At 39.6% G+C, this 22,762-nt stretch overlaps 1 protein-coding gene across 2 annotated transcripts; it reads left to right on the plus strand.

Moving 5' to 3' along the window:
• Window positions 1-9,344: 9,344 nt before the first annotated feature.
• Window positions 9,345-22,687, plus strand: LOC134534778 (exosome complex component RRP4). Of its 2 annotated transcripts, none has more exons than XM_063373356.1 (6): window positions 9,345-9,527; window positions 10,174-10,411; window positions 17,005-17,139; window positions 17,728-17,907; window positions 20,374-20,502; window positions 22,479-22,687. In XM_063373356.1, exons 1-6 carry the CDS (start codon window positions 9,403-9,405, stop codon window positions 22,563-22,565), a joined length of 894 nt encoding a protein of 297 aa, XP_063229426.1. In that variant the 5' UTR covers window positions 9,345-9,402; the 3' UTR covers window positions 22,566-22,687. The 2 variants fall into 2 exon arrangements, with proteins under 2 accessions (XP_063229426.1, XP_063229425.1); XM_063373355.1 differs by lacking the exon at window positions 9,345-9,527 and adding an exon at window positions 9,541-9,769.
• Window positions 22,688-22,762: the final 75 nt, after the last annotated feature.

Below are 22,762 nucleotides of genomic sequence, written 5' to 3' on the forward strand. Positions count from 1 at the left end.
GCTTGGCCCTGCATACTGGTGGAACAAGATAACGATGGTGACACCAACTGTCAGTGCTAGCCCGGCTCACACAGGCCATTATGTCCCATTGCCATTCCTCCAAGCTGTCCCCCTCCACCCCCCCTAGAAACTAAATTTTTCACTCGCGGGCAGTGTCACAGAAATTACTGTGTGCAGTGCGGCGAGTGAAACGACCCCACAGTCAATTTTGCAAAAGTTGCCCACGCTGCTATCATGTGAATCGCCATGTTCCTCCACAGGAATCGTTTTTATCCCTCTGCTGGAAATAGTTATCAAACTTTAATTTATTTTTGTAAATGAACAATTATTAATTAAAATTTAATCATGCTTTATACTTTTAAGTAACCTAAAATAATTCACTGCACAATTAGGCCTCACAACCAAGCCCGAATCGTTCCCACGCTCTGCATAGTGTGGGAATCACGGCCTTCAGCAGCACAGGGCAACTGGAGGCGCTGCAGTCGCTGTATGACTGGCTCAAGGGCCAAAGCGTGCGCACACCATGGGGTCCTCACTGCTTTGTTCATCTGTCTTAGTTTCAATAGTGTTAGAACTTTTAAATACATTTTCAAAGGCCTTGTGACCTGCCCTAACAATGATGTAGTTTCTGCCAAATTCGGTACATTATTCGTCATCCCACATTCGCGAGTTTACCTAGGTATTTCTTTAGAAGTTGGTGGATCACATAAGTGTAAAATCATCGAGAGTTGGTCGAGCCCATGAACGCTTTCCTTTGTTGCCTACCCTGAACCATCTACAGATGTTAAGTCCAACTGCTTGAGTGAACTTTCTTATGTAAACATTAATCTTCACAGGAATAAGCTCTTAGCTGCATCTCCGCACATGTGAGCCTTCACCCATGTTTAAGAGCAGACATTCGCATCTTAATTGTACTGCATCGCTGTTAGGTCAATACTCCACTTAGTAAACCGACTCTTTAATGCAACTGTAGTTTTAATCACATGACCTAAATCAGAGTCTTTTTAACTTAGGTGTCTTTTGCTGGGTGATTTTTCCGTGTCGTGTATTTTCATCTAGTGTTAATGTGTGCTACATACCGAATTTTAAAGTGTTCCTGCGTCAGTAACCGCTCTTCGCCAACTTCAGACTTACTCTTCACTATACAGTCAAACCAGCATAGTATCTGAGGTCGTAAATAGGAATCTCTAGTTTAACCATTGCGTAGGGCCATGCTCCAGCACTGCAACATAACGGACTGGCTTCTGGAGTAGCACCATGTATGAGTGATTGTCCTGAAATAAATCCACACAGTCTTGCAATCAAACCGATTTCATTTAATTGCTGCCTCAGCCACGTGGCAAATAAACCTCCCTGAGAACTCGCCGGGCACAAAATTCACCGATCCTTATTTCGAGATAGGCCAGAGCAAGTCAACGGTTACGAACTGCGGCGTACAACAAAAGTCCTATGGAAATTAATTAAATGCACAACACGTTACGTTAAGTGTCTGCACGTTTCGTCCGTGAATAGCCCATGCTGGTGATAGTCAAAGAGTTCACAAGTACGGCTCCCTGCCCGAGGATAAGTTTGACGCCGTCGTCGATGCTCCCTCTGAGAACACAGGCCGTTATGTGTCCTCAACACCTGAATTAGGACAAGTGTAACAAACATGCCCGCATGTGCCAGGTAGAGTAGGTTAGGGCAGTGCACTGAACGACGTGACGCTAGTCAAGGCTGGCTGGGTGTGGCAATGCGCAATCTGAACATAGTGCACATGCAATTATAATTAAGAGAATTAACTAAAACTTTTTATGTCTTGAATATTCTTAAATAATTAATTCATGTTGATGTAAATGCTTTTGTGTCACAAAACTGGCCGTCACAATCTTCCCGCGCTCCGTAACTTTCCGCAGGAAGTCGAGCCCTCCGTGGCCGGGTTGCCAGGGAGAAAAGTTAGTCGCCATCCAGGACTCAAAAGGGCCAGCAGCTCCGCGCACGTGGAGCCTTCACTTCTCACGCCAAAACCAGCATGTAGCTTCCATGGGTAAAAATCTAAATCTGTTTTCATCCGCTCCACGCCTGGCCCTAAATCGACCGTACAAAGTGTCGCGCGGTCCATTAATAATTGTAAGTGGCTCAGTCATGAGCAAATTCCTTATAATACGTAATTGATATTGTTAGGGTTAGCACGCCGATCTGCCCGCGCTTCACGCCATAAGATCTCCACCAGGAGTTTTGAACTTTGCCCATGCGGGGCGGCATAGTGATAAACGCGTACGTGAGACTTAATAACGCATCAGTTCCTGGGACGTGCCGCGGTCGTGTGCGTGTTTTCCGTGCCCCAGAACCACCACGCCCGCGCCCAGCATTCGTGGCCTCCATGCCACTATGAGGAAGGACTCTTGTTAATTATGTAATCTAACCTGAACGGTAGTTTTGCATCAGATTCATCCCGACCTACTGGACTTCTCCATGCTAGACTTTATCCCACGGTATTAATACTAGCCTTAGTTTCAGCGATCAGCCACATATAGGTTTGTAATTCCAGTGTTTCACCTAGGTCATTTTGTAGTTAAATAGTTGAATAATACCTTTGTGTCGCCGTCAGGTGTATCTGTACCCGCAGCTTCCAGACGCGCTTTGCGCCTTTATAGCCACTACTGCTAGTCTCATGATAGCCTGCAACCCTCGGTGGGGTATTTCCAGTCAATTCCGCAAGCCATTAATCAGTGCCGCCATTCGAGGGCTGTGTGTGCGGAGATGAGAAGGTAGACGATGATACGGCCAGTTACGTGACGGCGTACTGTACCAGAGGACGTAATGTACTGTGTGACGTGCTATCCAGTTATATTTACGTGTTCTTTTAATCGTTATGGCGTCCTGGGTGGCCTAAAAATCTTGGGGAGTCCTTTGTCGACGCGTCCCTGCCTGCAGCCACGAGGCAAAGAACCCCGCCCTCAAGTAACATTCTAAATTTCTCCTATTTAAATTCATTAATTCTACATAGGCAGCGGGGACGGCATCAAGTTCATGCATGGCCCATGGAGTACAAAGTTTGATAAGCGAAAACTGGCGAACACGTAGCTGCGAAAGAAAGAATTTGGTTCAGTGGTGAGCTCTTATAGCTGCACCGAGGTGAAACCGACCACTGGGCCAATGTAAAAGGATTAAGAAAACCTATGCTATGGTGGCTATAGGCAGTGAATGCAAAGTGTTGAAAACCCTAAGCCGGCTAGGCGACGACTGGCACGCCTCCAGCAGCTTCGCGCCGACAGAGGCCGCATTTCTCGCACCAAGTACACAGAGCATGGAAACGACTCATGCTGAGTTTTGTGGAATAGTCGCACAGTGAAAAGTCTTTGATTTATTAAGTAGCACAAATGATTATGTAATTACAATTGATATTTATTAGTTAAAGAAAATTTAATAAAGTTCGGTGACTATATTCGGTGGATTGATACACATGTTTCGTGCAGAGAAACACAGAGGCAATACATGATGGCAGCGCAGGTGGCTATCGATATATCGGCCGAGGAGCTGTTTCACTAGCCGCACTTTTCTGCACTGCTGTTGTGTTCGTAGCACTCACACACTATCGGGATGAATGTCGGTCGATATGTCATAATGGCGTGTGCGACAGAGGAGCACTGATGGTTGGCTTCACTATGTATTATGTTGGATGGATGAGAGGCAACATCGATTTAGGATGGGTTTCTCTTTGCCATCACCCGGCCTCTGTAGAAGGCCCGGGAAGTACCTGACGGGTGCTACGGACGTCGCGGTGCTGCTGTTGTCCAGGGGGGCGCCAGGCTAGTGGGACACTAGGCCGTTGGTGATGGATCGTGGGTACTCTGCCCCCGCGTGCCCCACCAGGTATACAGCTTGAAATATATCCTGAACTTCCCTATTGGGTTGTGAGGCCACTCGGCCGTATGGAGGACATAGTAGTGCGGAATAATCATAAGCGACACAGTATATGTGAATTTGCTGCGGCAGTCTCACGGGGGCGCGGTCACTAGTGCTCTGGAGACAGCCAGCACCGAAAGTTAATTGTCTTAGGGTGGCTCAGTGAGCGTGTTCCTAAATTACACTTTACACTTACTTGAGGTTGCAGCCGGCAGGCATATGCGCGGCGGTCTAAGCGAACGCGAGTTGGCTGGAGTCGGCCAGTGCCATAAATTGCGTGGTCCGCGAGGCTGTGCGAAATCACTAAGTAAACGGTCGAGATAAGCCCGGGTCTGCGAAATACACACCGAGTCGACGTGAGCAGCAATGAAGTAAAAGGGTTTGGATATTAAATTAAGTACAGAGTGAATGATCGGTGGAACAAAACTGAAGGCTGCTCACGGACACACGTCTTGACCCGGCGCGGAGTGGTTGGAGACTGCCAAACATGGCCACCTCGCGAGGGAGGGAAACTTTCACCTCCTTTGTGAATCAGCGCCAAAAACTTCAATTAACTTAATTTGCTCTATTATAAGCTAAAAACATGTTCCAGGAGCCCAATTAAAAGGAAAGCACCTGGTAATTGGGTGTTTAGGGCTTAACAACTGTTTTAGAGTTGACGTCGTTCGACCGAAGGCCACCCTAAAGTCCGACCTGCAACCGCCAGTATTCAACCCCGCTAACGGAACGCGCCCCTAGCCATGGCCCACCCGAGTCAGGCGAGCCACCAGCAACCAAGGTAGAACCCGGCCCCCTAATAAACAGACCGACATTACAGCCGACCACGTTGCAAAAACAAACACAGAATATTAAACAATATTATGTATAAATTAAAAGTTGATTAACGAAAGTGCGATGTAGGAGTGCCCGGACACTCACGTGTGTAAATACGTCGATACGTGTGTGAGTGTCCCCCTGGCGGCCTTCTGCCTAGATTAGTTAATTAACCACGTGACATAATTATTAAACTCTTGTGTTCGTTATTAACCCCCACCAGAGCAGTCCGGCAAGAGACGAACAGTCGCTAGTGTGACGTATAATTTAGAGGACATAATTCGTAAACATACTAACTCCAATTTGTAGAAGGAACGAGTGATGTTAATTTAGCCTTAATAATTAATGTAGGAATTTAGCGCCCTTAAAATATCTTATTAACGTGTCACATTAGAAACTAACGTAATGAGGTCAACCCTGGCGCGAGGGCCACCGAGCCTCGGCCGGGCGCCATGACATCACGCCAGTACAGCGCGACTCGTGGACCGTGGCGGACGCACGTCCCACGGAGAGACATCCTCCATTGTCTGCATTGAACTCACTTCTGGTAATTATAGTCACTTCCTCGAAACCTCTTTTTACTTATCTCTCCGTGCGTACCCGGTCCAATTTTCGGTCCAGGACTTAATCCGGCCGCATAACTTTTAAAACCCCCTGCACCACACTTGGTCTGCGGGGTAGTTTCAGCATACGGCACGGGCCGCCTCCCGAACCACAGAACTTTAACTAAAACCAGTCGCTCCGGCGCTGACACCACCCCCGTAAGGGAACTTGAGCGAATTTAGCTGCAGTCCGCGCTCCACTACAGTGGACGCGAACACCGCCTCGAGACATTGATATACGGGATTGGCCGCCTCCAATCGCCCTCACCCCTCTTTTGAGTAACCAGGCTCAGAACCGCCTAGTGCCACGCTAATACGTAATACTTAGTAACTTTGTGCGACGCCTTGAGTCTGGAACGTTTTCTTTTGTAAACTTGTGCGACGCGCCACCACGTAACATTCAATAAACTTGTGCAACGCACCTCCCCGTAACATTTTTTGTAAACTTGTGCCACGTCTTATTAAGTAACTCTCAGACTAACTTTGTGTAATTGTGTAACTTCTGTATTGTGTGACATCACCCTCTGTACGATGTGGTGTGTAATCAACGGTATTACACCAAACCCACAGTCGTATGAATAAACGACGCACGTCATTTGTTGCATTACTTCAGCACCTAATTAATTAACCATACAACTCCCAACCACCGCTAAGTAGGGAATTCCTCATAACCCACTCAACACCGCCGACGGTCCTAGTGGGCCACGCAGGGCAACCGACCCCACGACCCACCTATCGACTAGAAACAGAGCTAGTCTGGCGCCCGACCGGAAACACTACATCGACAACAGCCATTCCCGCTAGGAGCCGCACCGGGACTCGAGCCCGAGACCCCGGACGACGGCAGAGTATTTAATTATTTGAATTGTGGCATCAAGTTGGCGACTGTAAATTTACTAACATATTGTCTCCCTGTGAACTGTTGACGCCGTCCCCGCTACCTCTGACTATTTAGATGTGATTTTTGCTCGGGTTCGTGATCTCAGGGAAGGTTCGGCCTTGTGGCTAGAGGTAGGGGTTGACGCAGTAGGGCCCCCCGAGCTGTTATGGCCACTCGGGACGCCTGAAGAATAACACAAAGTTTCTGAAAGATAGTTGGTGAATTTAATACAGCACAGCCCAATACATGGTGCTGCCCGTTCTGGCCGTAACGGTTTGCCCGATGGACTAGTCACACGCGCAGCTCACTTCCTCAGTGGCGGCTCATGATTTTAATGCGCGTGAGGGGCGGACATGTACACGTGATGCGATAGTTACAAAAATACACTCTGACATGGCGCACGATATCTTGACGAGCAACTATTTCACTAATACATTACACTTAATAAACTGGGCTAGCGGCACGTAGGCCTGTGTCTCCGGCGACTCTACGTGATGTCTAGATGTGTCCCAGGGACTGAATAGTTATTATGTTTGGCGGCACAATGCTGTACAACGGTGATACATAAACCCTAACATGACAGATAACACTTGGACGAGCAACTACTTCACTAATACATTACACTTAATAAACTGGGCTAGCGGCACGTAGGCCCATGTCTCCAGCGACTCTACGTGATGTCTAGATGTGTCCCAGGGACAGAATCATTATTATGCTCGACGGCACGCGTCGCCTGCTGACTGCCCCGTGCGGGCCAAAACTAAGTAGCCTGTAGGCTAAGTTGGGGCGTGAAGCGCCGATGTAAATTCACGTAAACTCCCCACAGTACTTACGTATGACGTAGAACACTCATCTTGGAGCACTGATTTCATTAAGTTAAATGACTCATGGTAAATTGAGGCCGACCGCGGAACTGTACGTAAAAGGTTGAAAAGATATTACACTATTGAAAACTACATGTCGGTGAAAACAAAGGTTGAAGGTTCCGCGTTGCGCGCAGGCTGCCGGCCTGGTTAAGCTCTCGAAGGACACTGCCGGTGTCGCCGCGCGCGACCCCCCTCCCCCGCCAGCCCTCCCGCGGAAACGTGTGAAATTTGCGGGAAACTGAACCGGCCAGGTTCGGGACAAAACGCACAGTGAGACATAATTTTGACAGGACTGAATTATTAATTAATGAAAAATAATGTTTAATAAAACCCTGTGGAAAAATACAATTTAAATAATTTGTTGTAGTGCGGCGGAAGGATATGCCACACCTGGCCGGATCCTTCTGCGGGCGCAGCACTCGTTGCATGGCGTTCGCCTCGTCGCACACACTACCCTTTGCTGCGCGCACGGGTGCGTTCGGTGCACACGCTTTTGCGAGACGATGAGGCATAGCGGTCTATGCGACAGAGGAGCATTGGCGGTCGGCGTCACTGTATTAGTGGGATTTCTCCTAATCTGACGTGATCAATATCACTGGCACTTTAATTAAGGCCACGGTGACTGTTAATGAGGTTTGTTGTCTGCTCCGTGCGTGCGGTGCTCGCACGGAGTAGCTACGACGCACTTGTTTAATGCCTGTGAATTAATAATTGTGTCCTAGTGTCTTGTTCCTTAATTGTTTTATGGGGTTGAGCCCCCAGGGTTTCGTGCCCTTAAGTTTATTTGAGTCTATTGGGGTCACGCCCGAGGCGCTCGCCTGACTCATTCCCACTAGGCTAGGGGTGAGCTCCGAAAACGGGATATGGTACTAGCGGTGCAGAGCACGGGCTTAGAGGCCATGGTTGGGACGACTTCATCTTGTTAGATACAGATTATTGAGCTATTGGATAACTTGACAGAAGCCTGTGATGAGAAAACAGATGGATGCTTTCTTAGGTGGAGAAGTTAGTAAGAGACAGAAGGGTGGTAAATAAGACAGAAAACAGCCTTAAGGATAGGAAACTGCTGTGGTGGGAAAGGAGTGATTGGTGGTGGGGGAGTTATATCAGGGGGCCCCTTCTATTCATTATCATGAACAATATTTTAGATAAAATGGGAGGTAAGCTGCGAATGTTTGCAGGCGATTGTGTGATGTATGAATCATTTGGGGAGAGGGTAAACTGCAAGGTGGTTTGAGAAGGCAAATGAGCTGGTCAATGAAGAATGGGATGACATTAGATGTAAACAAGATGAAGGTTGTAAGGTTTACATGGGTTTAAATTATGTTTATTGCTGGAAGGGGCAAGAGAATACAAGAGGCAGAGGTTTACAGGTAGGTACGGTACCACTTGGATGTAGTCCTGCAGAACAATATGGAATATGAGGAGCTGATACAGTAGGTAATAAATTAGGGGACGAGAGGGCTGGTTTTTGACTTGCAGGATTTAGATGGGAAAAGGAATAAATATAAAAGCAAATATATGTACTCTACATTGTTGAGGCTGATGATTGAATAATTTGCAGAATTTTGGAACTTGTAGTCAGTAACGGGATTAAGATATCTGGAGAAGGTGCAGCACAGAGCAGTGAGACGGGTATTAAAGTATGTGATGGAGAGGGAAATGGTTATAGTGGGAACGCATAGACTATCAGTAATGATCAGGAAACTTGAGGTTGTAACACTAGAGGATTGGATGCGGGCAGAAAGGCTGGAGAGACTGTTAAAGGAATCAAGGTGGAAGGTAATTGTGAGAACCTGGGAGATATGTTCTGTAGAGGTGGGTTACAGAGGGTGGATATACTATGAGTGAAAGATCCAGAAGGATGTGAGGTGAACAGAAAGAGAGAAGCACTAATTCCTAGTGAAAACAGGGCAGTAGTGGTCTTGAAAGGAAAGGTATAGAATGTTAAAAGTGTGACGTACAAAAAAGGTTGGGTTGAAATAAGCTGTCTCCCATAGAGTACATTAATTTTAAATATATTTTATAAAAAATTAGTATCAACTTACTTCAATGTTGTAAAGTCTCTGTCACATTTCCCGAAGAAATATCAAATGCTGTAAAAATTACTTCGCTTTACCGTCTAACTTTCTAACCTTTTGTTTTAGACATGCTTTTACATAGTAATCTCAAAATGTTTTCGCTATTATTCTCTACACACCTCTAATTGTAACTGTTGGAAAAAAAAAGAAAACATTTGATAAATTACAATTCACACAACCGGAAGTTATAATACAGTCAATTTTTTTTATCTTTGTTTATTTATGTATTCTATTTGTATTGTTTTCTTAACCTAAACTTTGACCAATTCAAAATGTCTCAGAATATACATATTCGACTTGCAAATGAAAGAACTCAAAATGTTATCCCTTGCAGTTCTAATCCTCCTCGGTTGTTTACGCCAGGAGAAATTATAACAGCAGATACGGGATTTATGAGGTGGGGGTATTGTAATTATGTATTCCTGCTACGCGGGTAACTTGACAGAATTTTTTGACTTCACTGCCACCTCCCTTGTCTTGCTCTTCGTTTCTTCTGTCACATAGTATGCCTGTACAACTTTTTTTTTGTTATGAATGTGTAAAATTGCATTCATTTTTGTTGTATACCTCACTTTGTAGCAAGATGCTTCTAACTTTTCCTTTAACGCTATTTATAAGTGTACCCGGTAATATGTATAGGTAATTTATGCGTGATAATAGGGGTAATATTCAGAGGAGGTTAAATTATGTAGTTACAAACGTACTTTTTTTTTTTTTACAGGTTTAATGCGCTCGTTTATGCCGGTAGGCCATTAAATGGGTCTAACAAGCTAAACAATAGATACCTAATCATATTTTAAACATCAAACTCATGTCTTATTATCTGGAACCGATCACACTGATGTTGGTGTTTAATTAACTGCGCTACATAGGTCAGCTGTGGTAAAATGTAAATTCATGTTAAAAATAACAGAGTTGTCATGTAGGTCTGGCTCTGCATATAATTTGAATTGAATGAAATATAGTTGGGAATCAAAACTGTAATCAGGGTATAGTTAGTGAACTGTCTCGTAACGTGTGGCTGTGTTCTTTGGTGTGGTCAGGGGCCATGGCACCTACATGGAAGGAACGGCCTTGACTGCGTCTGTGGCTGGCGTGGTGGAGCAAGTGAACAAGCTGATATCTGTGCGGCCGGTGAAGGCGCGGTACAATGGCGAGATCGGCGACGTCGTGGTAGGGAGGATCTCGGAAGTCCAACAGAAGAGGTGGAAGGTGGACACCAACTCCCGATTGGACTCCGTCCTGCTCCTTTCTTCTGTCAATCTGCCTGGCGGAGAACTGGTAATGATGTCTTTATTGGGTCATTCCATATGAAATCAACCAGAGGCCTTAACCTCTACACCTTAGATTTTCATGTTTTTTTGTATATTGGTAATATCAACTAAATACATTATAAATATATTTTTTCTAAAAAAAAATTTTGAGTAGTTTTTTTTTGTATAAATTTTTTAAAATTGCAAAAATAGCCCTTTTTAGCAATGTTTTGTATCACTCAAATACTTGTAGGTTTCCAACTTATGGTGCTAGAAGGCTGTTTGACAGCTCATTTTAAAGGTCATTGAATGGGCTTCAATTTGATATGTAACATGACCAACTTTGGAGAAAAAAATAATTTTTATTTGTTTTCAAAATCTTTAATATTGAATTTCTAAAAAACACCATTTTCGATTTTTTTTTAAAAAAAAGTATGTTATTCCTACATATATTGGTTAGATTTGTGCCAAATTTCAAGGTGGAGAATCAATGGGATCATGAGTAAATAAAAATGAGAAGTTTAGTAGATGCTTAAGGGGGCATGGTAGATGAATAAATGCTTTAAGCATCAGTTGGACGTTATTGGTTTTTGGAAGACAACATTGAAAAACTGCAAAACAACAATCCTACATAATGTTATTTGCCAACTTTATTAGCAGACGTCCTAAAAAGACATTTCTCGAGCGTTGTTTCTTCCGCAGCAATTAAATGTTCGAAATTACCAAGGCAGAAGATTTGGCTTCAAGTAATCTTCAGTTTTTAATTAATGCATTTAGCTCTGGTATAGATACCATGCCGCCTTAAGAAATAGTTGCAGCAAGGAAGAGTAGCATAATTTTACATAAAATTTTGACTTAGTAAAGTATTCAAATTTTATTTTTATAGACTAAAATTTTTTTACAAGTTATAAAACACGGATAACAAATCTTACCTTACATTGATCCAGTGTTCTGTGATTAAACATTTGATCAATATGATAAAACAGATGTAGCCTAAGTTCAAAACACATGATCTTGCTGAAAGGATGTAGCCTAAGTTATAACTGACAAAACATGTTACTGTGAAATACGATAACTTTTGGTGGCTTGCATGTATATTGGCAAAAAATAATGAGAATAATGAAGTTAAAGTCAGTTTTTTACATCCCAAAGGACCTGCTGCTTCCTTTTTTTATCCAACACCAAGAGCCGATATACTAGACATTAGAACTGAAGATCTTCTTAAAAAGGTTGAACCTTGTACAGCAACTGGGAGAACTTTTACACTCACTAAAAAAGAGATTGTAGAGACATCACACCTGTTTGAACGAAGTATGCCACAACCTAAGTGAAAACTGTAAATAATTAAATATATACTAAACAGAGTTTTTTCATGAGCAATTATATGTTTTGTCAGTTATAACTTAAGCTACATCCTTTCAGCAAGATCATGTGCTTTGAACTTAGGCTACATCTGTTCAGCAAGATCACGTGCTTTGTATTATCATATTGATCAAATGTTTAATCAAAGAACACTGGATGAATGTAAGGTAAGATTTGTTATCCGTGTTTTATAATTTGTCAAAAATTTTTAGTCTATAAAAATAAAATTTGAATACTTTACTAAGTCAAAATTTTATGTAAAATTATGCTACTCTTCCTTGCTGCAACTATTTCTTAAGGCGGCATGGTATCTAAACCAGAGCTAAATGCATTAATTAAAAACTGAAGATTACTTGAAGCCAAAACTTCTGCCTTGGTAATTTCGAACATTTAATTGCTGCGGAAGAACAACGCTCGAGAAATGTCTTTTTAGGACGTCTGCTAATAAAGTTGGCAAATAACATTATGTAGGATTGTTGTTTTGCAGTTTTTCAATGTTGTCTTCCAAAAACCAATAACGTCCAACTGACGCTTAAAGCATTTATTCATCTACCATGCCCCCTTAAGCATCTACTAAACTTTTCATTTTTATTTACTCATGATCCCATTGATTCTCCACTTTGAAATTTGGCACAAATCTAACCAATATATGTAGGAATAACATACTTTTTTTTTTTTTAAAAATCGAAAATGGTGTTTTTTAGAAATTCAATATTAAAAATTTTGAAAACAAATAAAAATTATTTTTTTTTCCAATGTTGGTCATGTTACATATCAAATTGAAGCCCATTCAATGACCTTTAAAATGAGCTGTCAAACAGCCTTCTAGCACCATTAGTTGGAAACCTACAAGTATTTGAGTGATCCAAAACATTGCTAAAAAGGGCTATTTTTGCAATTTTCAAAAATTTATACAAAAAAAACTACTCAAAATTTTTTTTTAGAAAAAATATATTTATAATGTATTTAGTTGATATTACCAATATAAAAAAAATCATATAAATCTGAAACATGAAGTTTCTAAATTAATTTTTCTTTGGTTGATTTGATATGGAATGACTCTATTGCCACATTTGACCATCACCTGTTACACACTTTTTATGGGGTCAGATTAAATATTGATCAGGAAATGGTTTACTTACTAAAAGAATATTTACAGGTCCTGTATGCTTAGTTATAAATAATAAAAGTTCTAGTGGCTATTTTTTTGTATTCTTTATATGCTTTAAACTATTTTTGAAATGATTGCTGTAAGGTTAAGAATCTTGTGACCTGATTAGTAAAGGGTTTTTTTTTTTTTTTGGTAAATGTTATTTTAAAACATTTTCATCAACCCTTTCTTTTTTTTTTCTTTTTTTTTTTTTATTTTACAAATATCTATTAAATCAGTCTTGTGTTTGTTAGAAATTATATTTGAGTTTCAGTGGTAAACGTAATTAGTGGTTGACCATACTTTCTTTCTCCGCAGTCAGTCACACATATGTTTTAACATGAAATACATTACAGAAGCATAGCAATATTAGCCTGTTTTTTTTAGACTTTTTTTTAGTAGATCTGGATCACAACCAGTTATAAATTAGTCGTTAATTATTCAATAATCACCATATACAGAATTAGAATTGCTGCTCTAAAGAGTAGAAAAGTATAAGTGTTGTTCATGCTGTACTTTTTACTCTTAAGTAAAGTCTTAAAAGTACTACACGTTCATCCAATGTCCATCATAGCTTACCTGGTTAAATGTTGTATCTGTGTGTGCCTTATATTCCACACCATTTTATATAGTACAAAATAGTTTTATTACCAGAATTGTCTTTCAGGTGTTCGTTGTCATATTGAAAGCCATGTTATATTTGAGGTGGTCATACAGTCAAGGTTGTCTCTTTTCCGAGGCCAACTTATTTTTTATTGTGTATTTTTATTGGGATTTTTTTTTAGATAATCCTAGAAACTGTAATATAATATTCAGGTGTGTGTGTATATTAGAGGTTCAAGTTTGAGAAACATAATCAATTATTTAAATTTTCTGTTCTTGCTCCTTTGATTGCTACCATTCATAAATAAATTGGTGCTACAGAAGAGTTGTCTTTGGGTATTACTTAATTTGAAGTTTAATTTTTTTATATAAATATAAGTAGGTGTTTGTATAAATTAACAATTGCCAATGAATTTTAAAGGAGTGAAAACAGTGGAAATGCACTGAAATAATGGAGATGGAAAGGGATAGTACAGTCTGACTTTTAATGATTCAAACTTTTTTAATTCAAAATCATGCATAGTTCAAACCTTTCTGTCGGTCCCTTGACATTCTCATACACGCAATGTAAAATTATTGTGTTTAATTAAATTTTTATTTGGATAAATCAAAGTACAATAAAACTTAGTTTCGTACAAAAATTACAAATATATCCTGCATAATAGCACCAGGACACTCAGTAAAGAGCAGGGAATATTTATAAACTAGTAGGCTTGATTGTGAGGTTAGAGGAGTATGTACTGTACAAATGATGCGAGACTCGTAGACTTTGATCTGCATTCTGTTTACGTACTGCCGCGTCAGCTCGCCACCGCTGGGCGCCTTCTGATGTGTCGGCTAGGGTGACTGTATCAAAGGCTTCTGCTTCGTTTCATTCCCCCCTCCCTCGCTCCGTCCCCTCTTCCGTCCCGCTCTTCAGTCTATCTTTATCGACAGACAGAGTAGACTGTTACAGTAAAGCATATATATTGCGATTCTTTGTGAAACTGTGTGTTTTAGATCTGTATTTTAAGTTACAGTGCGTCATATGTAGTGTAGTGTAACGATTAGTGAGTTGTGTTGACAATGTGTTTGTCCAAATCAACTAAGGTTACGTACAAAACCTTAACTTTTGCAGAAAAGGCAGCAGCAGTTCGCAAGATGGAGAAAGGCTTAAAAAAAGTCTGAAATTGCAAAATACTTTGGGAATTCCCTGAACACTTTGTCCACATATCTTAAAAATATAGATAAAATAAATCTTGAGCAGTTTAGCTAACAGTTTTAAAGGTAGGAAAAGGGATAAGGGACCGGAAAACCCTGATGTGGATGAGTGTGTTTAAAAATGGTTGAAGCAGGCACGAGATAGAAAGGTACCTCTGAGTGGACCTCTTATCATGGCTGAAGCTGAAGAATTCGCTGTTAGCTTAGGAAAAGACAATTTTAAGGGTAGCACCGGCTGACTCAATGGGTTTAAAAACAGAAACAATATTTCTTTTAAAACTGTTTGTGGAGAAAGTGGGAGTGTAGACCAACAGGCAGTCACTAACTGGAAAAACAATTTAGTTGAGTTGATTAAAGACCGAAATGCAAAAGATATTTTTTAATGTGGAAGAGACGGGCTTGTTTTACAAATGCACTCCAGAAAAACACTGATATTCAAAAATAAAAGGTGCAACTGAGGGAAACTTAGTAAGGACTGTGCCACACTCTTGGTTGGGGGAAATATGGTTGGTTCTGAAAAGCTTCCCGTCTTAATGATCGGGAAGTCAGAAAATTCAAGATGTTTTAAAATTTTTAAAACAAAGCCTTTAGAGTATGCTGCCAACAAAAAAGCTTGGATGACAGGTGATCTCTTTGAAAAATTGCTGTTGAAACTGGACAAAAAATATTGTAAAGAAAAAGCATAATTTTATTGTTTATTGACAATGGCACACACGCACCACAACAATTCCATTGTTGGAAGAGTTATTTTTCCCTTCTAATATGACTTCCAAAGTGCAACATTTAGATCAAGAAGTCATAAAAAATTCAAACATTTCTACCGACGTCTTTCAGTCCAGAACCTTCTGTCAGGAGCTTTTCTTGACAAAAATGACAAAGTGAAAATTAACATCATTGAAGCAGCCCAAATGTTTAGCAGTGCATGGGATTAAGTGAAACCAAACACTGTTGCAAACTGTTTTAAAAAAGACGGCTTTCGTCATGTTGCACTTGAAGGACTTAAAGAAAATGATGAAAACAGGCAAGAAGTTATTGATGAAAGTGCTGGTGTTTCGTATGAGGACTTTGTGCAAATGGATGATAATTTGGTGGTATGTGGGGAGATGACATCTGAAAGTTTGGCCAATGTCATCAAAACGTTGGCTGCTGCAATCATCGAAGCCATGGACCACATCGAAGAATTGAGGTGTTTCGTTGAAGAACGAGAATATGTTGAGTGAGACTATTTTTCAATCTCTAAATAAACTCAAATAATTTTGTTTGAATAAAAAAATTAGATCTAAAAAACAAACAAAAATTCCTAACTTTTTCCAAAAGCTTTAAATGTTTTTCTGTTATACAATACTGTACATATTCCTTTAGACTTCTTTGGAATTAAAATCCATGTTAACTGCACAACTCTATTATTGTAACTTTACACAGTACATACGTACCAATTGATCGAATGATTGCAATGGACCTCTTTTAGGTGTAAATAAACATTGATCATTTTTTAGGTGGGACTGATTTTTTTTTCTTGTCTAGTTTGAAATCTTGAGTGATTCTAATTTTTCCAGTGGTCCCTTCAGCTTCGAATTATCCAAGTCTGGCTGTATTTCAGTATCACAACGGAGCTGATGGAGGAAATGGGGTGGGAGAACCTAAAGGACAGGAGAGGCTAGTTAGGGCATTTCAAGTATTGTGCTGGTTGCAAAGGGGAAGTCTAGAAGTAGGAGGGAGAACTGTAGGAGTGTTTGTAAGGAGAGAAGGAGAACAGAAGGCGAGAAAAACTTGATGGTAGTGAGAACGATAGGGGAATGGAATGTGCTGGATGAGGAGAGTGTGATGGTAAGGAGTGTGGCTCTGTTCAGGAGAAGAGTGGAAGGAAAGTAGGGTGAATTCTTGTCACTGGGTTTGTGCCCAATAGCAGCAGTCTTCAGATAAATTTTTTTTTATAATGTTAATGAGATGCTAACTGAGAATTGACAGAATGATGGGTGAGGAAACTGGCGTATCTTGAAAGAACCTATCCACTTGCGATAAATCAAGTTTTGACCTCAGTAGGAAATTCGAACACCAAGGGAAAATGAGAAAATTAATTTAACAATTTATATTCCAGTGGATGTGAGATTTAGGCGATGAAAGATGTGGACAAATTACTGGAAATTTTGGACCTAAGCAGGAATATTTTACAAGAATGTAAATTATTCAATTTCACATGATAAGTAGCATGTGTTTTGCATTGTTTTTCATAGACATTACTAAAGTATATTTTTTTTGTTTTAATCATGTAATCTTAGCTGCATATGTTTTCTCTGGTCTTCAAGCGCAGAAGATCTGCTGAAGATGAACAAATGATGAGGAACTACCTGCAGGAAGGAGATCTAATCAGTGCAGAAGTTCAAAAAATCTTTGACGATGGTTCGCTATCCCTCTACACACGCAGTTTGAAGTACGGCAAGGTAACGATAAGGGAGTCCTAAGCCATTCAAGTGAAGTCTATGCTCTCATTTATTCTTGTTAGGCATAAAACTAGGAGCTAGTGATAAAAACAGTGTAATTGTATTAGCCTTTATAGCACCTCGGTACAATATCAGTAATTAGAGCTAACTTACTACAATTTAAATACATTCCCTGTTTCTTAGACCCACTTATTACTGTAAAACAAGATTTCAAACAACAAAATTGGCTGATGTTTTCATAAACATGGTATGGTTATATCTTGGTATCTTTGCAGAAGTTAGGCATCATGGCAACTGGTGCCTGGGGTTAGTAGAAATCTGGTCCAGTGGCTGCAAACTAAATTATATTTTAAAAACAAAAAATAAAATTACTTCACAGCCATTTGACTGTTCATAACTGTCCAGATCTCTGCTTAGAGCCCTTGTTATTTAGCACAATTTAATTATTTAATTTTCTTGTTTTACAAATTTTTTATTTTTATGAATTTGACTTGGTGTGTAGACTATCTTACAAAACTTTTTTATTGGTGGAAATTTAAAGCATGGCTTAAGTTTCATGTTTGCCTACAACAGATTGACGTGTTTCAGCTATCACAGGGCGTGCTGGTAAAAGTGTTCCCGTCGCTGGTGAAGCGACGTAAGAACCACTTCTACAACTTCCCGTGCGGCATAAGCATCATCCTGGGCAACAACGGCTTCATCTGGATCTACCCGACCAGCTCGGAGGGCGACGACGCGGGGGGAGGCTACACCCAGAACCTGGATGAGGTGTTGTATTTGGGCCTGCCGTCAGGGCATGCTTGACTTCCCAGTTTGAAGAAATTAGGAAAAAGAATCTGTCATGGACCTTTAGCAATGGTCCTCAAACTGCGCGCCATGTGGTATGCCAGAAAAATGTGCGTCGAGGTATAAAAATAAATACAGTTACTCATTATCTTGCCTCTACAAAATCTCTGAAAGTTTTGTAGACAAGCAAAAAAAACACTAGGAGTCAGCAATAAAAAATACTTTTGAGATCAGTTCTACTTTTATATTTTATTTCAACTTTAAAGTTCTAATGGCACCTTTATAGCATTTTGGTTCAATATCAGTAATTAGAGTTAACTTATTGCAATTTAAATACCGTCCCAGTTTCTTGGACCCAGTCATTTCTGTACAACAAGATTTTGTAATAACAAAATTATCTGATGTTTTCAAAACCACTGTTTAGTTATATCTTTGTATCATGGCAGAAGTTAGTCACCAAGTAGGTATCGTCATGACCTGGTGCTTGGGATTTGCAGAGTCATGCTCATTATACCATTTCGTTATGCATAGAGGTACCACTCTTTTTGTAAACACATCATTATTATGTGTTATTTGAACAAATGTGCAGGTTCTTTTCGAACAGTGGTTTAGTTCAGTACGACATTGTATTCGCTCTTTACTGTTTGTAAACAAGCGTGAACAAACTTAAGTTATGTTTCATTTTTATGACCTTGTGATATATAAAAATTGTAAAGGAATTTTATTTAAAGGTTGTGAAGAAGTATTTATGTATGTAATGCTATGATTTTTACAGAAACTGTGAAACTAAAAGTGGGGTCGCGTTATAATCGCAAACATGTATATTGCTATTGGGAACAGCTTAGTTGAAGAACTTCACGCTCTGCCTGTGAACTGCATCAATTATGCCACTTTAGTCCGGAGCTTCCTGAACCTCTGCACAGGCGTGACAGATGAGAGATGCAGGATGAAGGAGAGGGTGCACATGGAGTTTGTCACTGGGTTCCTTCTGCTTCTCTTCACTGTGGCTTCTGGGACCAGACTATATTATATCACCACATTCTTTTATTTCTGAACAGCCATCCCCTCCCCCCTTTCCCCCCTTCCCTTTGATGAACTAGTCATAATAAAACAAATTTTTTTCTAGCTGTGGCAAGAGACTATGTAAATCACTACTGACGAAAGTGGCACCAGAAAGGATCTAGTAAATATGGAATAAATGTAATAATTTAAATAATTTTCATGTGCTGTGTACTCAAATTGCAATTTCCAATCTATAAAGTCTTTTTTTCATAAACTCTTACTCAAAATTTTGGGGCCGCATAATATTCAGTCACATTATTTTCAGGTAAATACGGTACTTGCCCCACACCACATGTGGGAAATGGGGCTGTTTAAGAGAAGACTTCTGGTATGATAGTGATGAGCCGTAGTGCTCTTGAGCTACTCTGAAATAGTACTTGTTCTTGTTCCTGCTTCAGTTGTTCTGCATATTTTACTTTGTGGATTTTAGAGTAAAGTACATTTTTAAACATCATATGTGAAAGTAATGTTAACGAGTAACATTTTACCATTTGCCGATCCTGGCCTCAATTGGTTGCATTTTTGGACGTATCTTAGTTCTAGTTTCCTCCAGAAGTCAGATAGCAGAGATGTAGTCCCATTTTGAGCTTTATCCATTTATATAAAGTAGGGTTAGGCTGGTTGTTTCCTTGAACCATTGAATACCGTAGAGTATCTAGTATTTGAAAGATTTAAGATTCAAGGAAAATATTTTGGGAAAATATAGCAAGTTTAAAAATTCAATACTGACAACTATGTACAAAGTTTAGTAAGTCCATTTTTTTTTTTCGTTGTTGTTATCCTATCATTCTCCAAGATATTGTACTTTTAATATGTTAAAACTTATTTTCTTTTCAATTGCCTTATTGCATTGATTTGGGAGTGTCAGTTCATGAAACAAACATTTAAATGGTTGAATGTTTCAATGAAAGAGTTAACATTTTAATAATTTTTTTAAAAATTATTTTATTTTCAACTTTGAGACCTAGCTTTTAATTTTACGTACTCTTTGGGATTCAAATTCGAAATTTGGATTGTAGAAAATTTAGATTTTCACTTATTATCTTCAATAGAAAGTCATTATTTTCTCTAAATATATTGTTCAATAATTGTATTCAACTTGGAAAAAAAAATCTTAGAAAATACTACTTACAATTGCAGATAAAAAAAAACTTTATTTTTATTTCAACAAATTACACTGCACTAGAGTTAAAATGTTTGACTGTTTTCTTACAGATGGTATGCCAAAATAAACACTGAGCTTTCTTCAAGCCATATTGTTTTAGATTTTACTTTACTGAAAATAATAAATAAGACATTCTAATTTAACAGTACACGACTCAAATTAAGTGTGAAGTACCATCAGGAAATCCAGATGGTAAACAAAGTGTTGGTCATGCTTTTCAGGTTGTGCCACTCGTTGAGAGAGCATCGATCGCCAGGTTACGCAACTGCATTCTGGCCCTGGCCCATTACAAGTTGATGCTTCACGACTCCAGCATCCAGTATGCTTACGAGGAGTCCCAGAAGTATTCGGTGAGCTAGAGTTTCGTGTTTCCTGTTCATTGGAAATCAGAAGAGGTGTTGTGTTTTCATTATTGCTTCAGTTTTGTGTTTCAAAGTAAAGAATTTTTTTTTTATTAGATTTGAACTAAATTTTAACAAATTTTGTCTCAATGATTTAATAGCCATCTTGTTTAATGTCATCACTTTTAGTTAACTTTCTTAAATTCCAACAAAATGTATGTAATTTAATAATTTAAATCAAATAATTACATAAAAAATTTACCGTGTTAAGTGTTCATATTTTATCTTGATTTTTTGACACTGTTATTTAAATTTAAAAAGTGTTCACTTTCATAATTATTTATTTTAATATATCAATAGACTTGAGTATTTGAATAATTTTTCTACAGTATGAGTAAATTTAATTGTATTCAGATTTCCTCTTCCAATTGAATCTTTATTCCATTCATTGAACTACAAAATGTTAGCCACATTGCTAAAGAAGAGCTGATACTTGCAGCTGCCGACATGAGAATACGGTCCTTCGTTATTGTTGGCCGTTGTCAGAAAGGAACAACAAATGCTGCCCATCCTAGAGTGGAGGTACTGGATTCTTCCCTCGGCAGCTCTTCACAGTAATAATATTAAATACACTAGAGAATAATGTAGTGTTGCCCCCCCAAGAGGAGAAACAAGGGATTGAGTTAGAGCAAACACAAAAAAACTGTTTTGTGAGAGTTGCACATTTTACTAACAACAACTATAGCAAACATGTAAACTCGAGCACTCATATGGTCTTGTACACATGGTCTTCCTTGAAACATTCAAGCTTGCCTGCAGCCTGGAGCTGTCAACAAACGAATTTCAAAGATTAACAAGAAGTCGTAAACTAACCCTAACATAGCACAAGCAAGGCGATTGGAAAACATAAAAAATAGTTTCACAAACATCCTTAGTTTTTTTTTGGTGTGTATAGTTTGAAGTTTAATATTATGTATGTACGTAAATTCTTAAACATACAGTTATTTATTAATTTATTTAGATAATTATTCATAGGTAGGTAATAAGCTTTCTATTTGTCAATACTGTTATTATGGTAGATATGAGTACACAGTAAATGCCTACATTCTTAAATTCCTTTATATCTCTTTCGATTTGGAGTGTTTCCCAGCCATTCGAGGTCCTCAACATCACCCCCCCCCCCCCCCCCCCCTTCCCAGGTGCTTAAAGCCCCAAAATGTCGAAAGTTTGAAATTTTTTTAAAATCTATCTCTTTCGATTTTAAGTGTTTTCGAGCCATTCTTAGTCCTCGAATCCCCCGCCCCCCTCTGGGAACAAAGCCCCAAAATTTCGAAAATTTGAGGAATCTATTCTTTCGAGATGGAGTGTTCCAAACCATTCGAGGTCCTGAACATCCACTTTCCGCAAAAGTGAAAGCCCTAAAATTTCGAAATATAAGAATATATATAATTGGATGTTGGCATGGATGACGTCGATAAACTCTTACACCGTTTTACCGATCGCCATGAAAGTTGGCACATCGAAGTGTTTTTATCATGGAGAAGGTTTTTATGCTAACCATTTTTTTTGTAACTCGCCGCTAGATGGCGCTGTAGCGCATCAACTTCTAAACCTTTCAACCGATCGCAATGGGTAAACAGAAAACCATAGGTCACAGATACACAAACAGTAATTATGTGTCATTTCTTAATGTCCACCACACTGGACATATAGCTATCCATTGTGCTGTAACTCGCGGACAATATATCACCCGGTGTTCAGCCCGGGCAAAGCCGGGTACTGCAGCTAGTACCAAATAAGAAAAAGGAAATCTCTGGTGCTTCAAATTTTCCAATAGAAGTGAAATATGTTTTGTCATGAGATCATAAAATATACTACTTCACTATTTAAATTAAGCAGTGTCATTAGGAGGTTTGTCGTAACGTCGCCTTTGTTGTTCGCCATCATGTTTAGCCGCGCTGAGTGAAGCGGTGTGGTTGGTGCAGGAACACGAGCTGCTGTATCCAGAACCAATGTTCGACCTGGCGTTGCTCACCCAGGCCCGGCTCTACCAGATGGAGACGGACGAATAGCAAACCAGCTTTTAGCTCCTATCTCGTCTCTCGCTGTGCTGCTGCTAGTGTGTTTCCCGCTAACTTTGTAATTTTTATAATATTTTTGTCCTTCAAAAATAAATATATATATATATATAGTACATTTGATTTGCCTTAAGTTTTATCATTTATTGAATATCATCTAACATCACCAGCCTATTCATGTACAGTAACAA

The sequence above is a fragment of the Bacillus rossius genome, chromosome 8, assembly GCF_032445375.1.
Source record: "Bacillus rossius redtenbacheri isolate Brsri chromosome 8, Brsri_v3, whole genome shotgun sequence".
NCBI lineage: Eukaryota > Metazoa > Arthropoda > Insecta > Phasmatodea > Bacillidae > Bacillus > Bacillus rossius.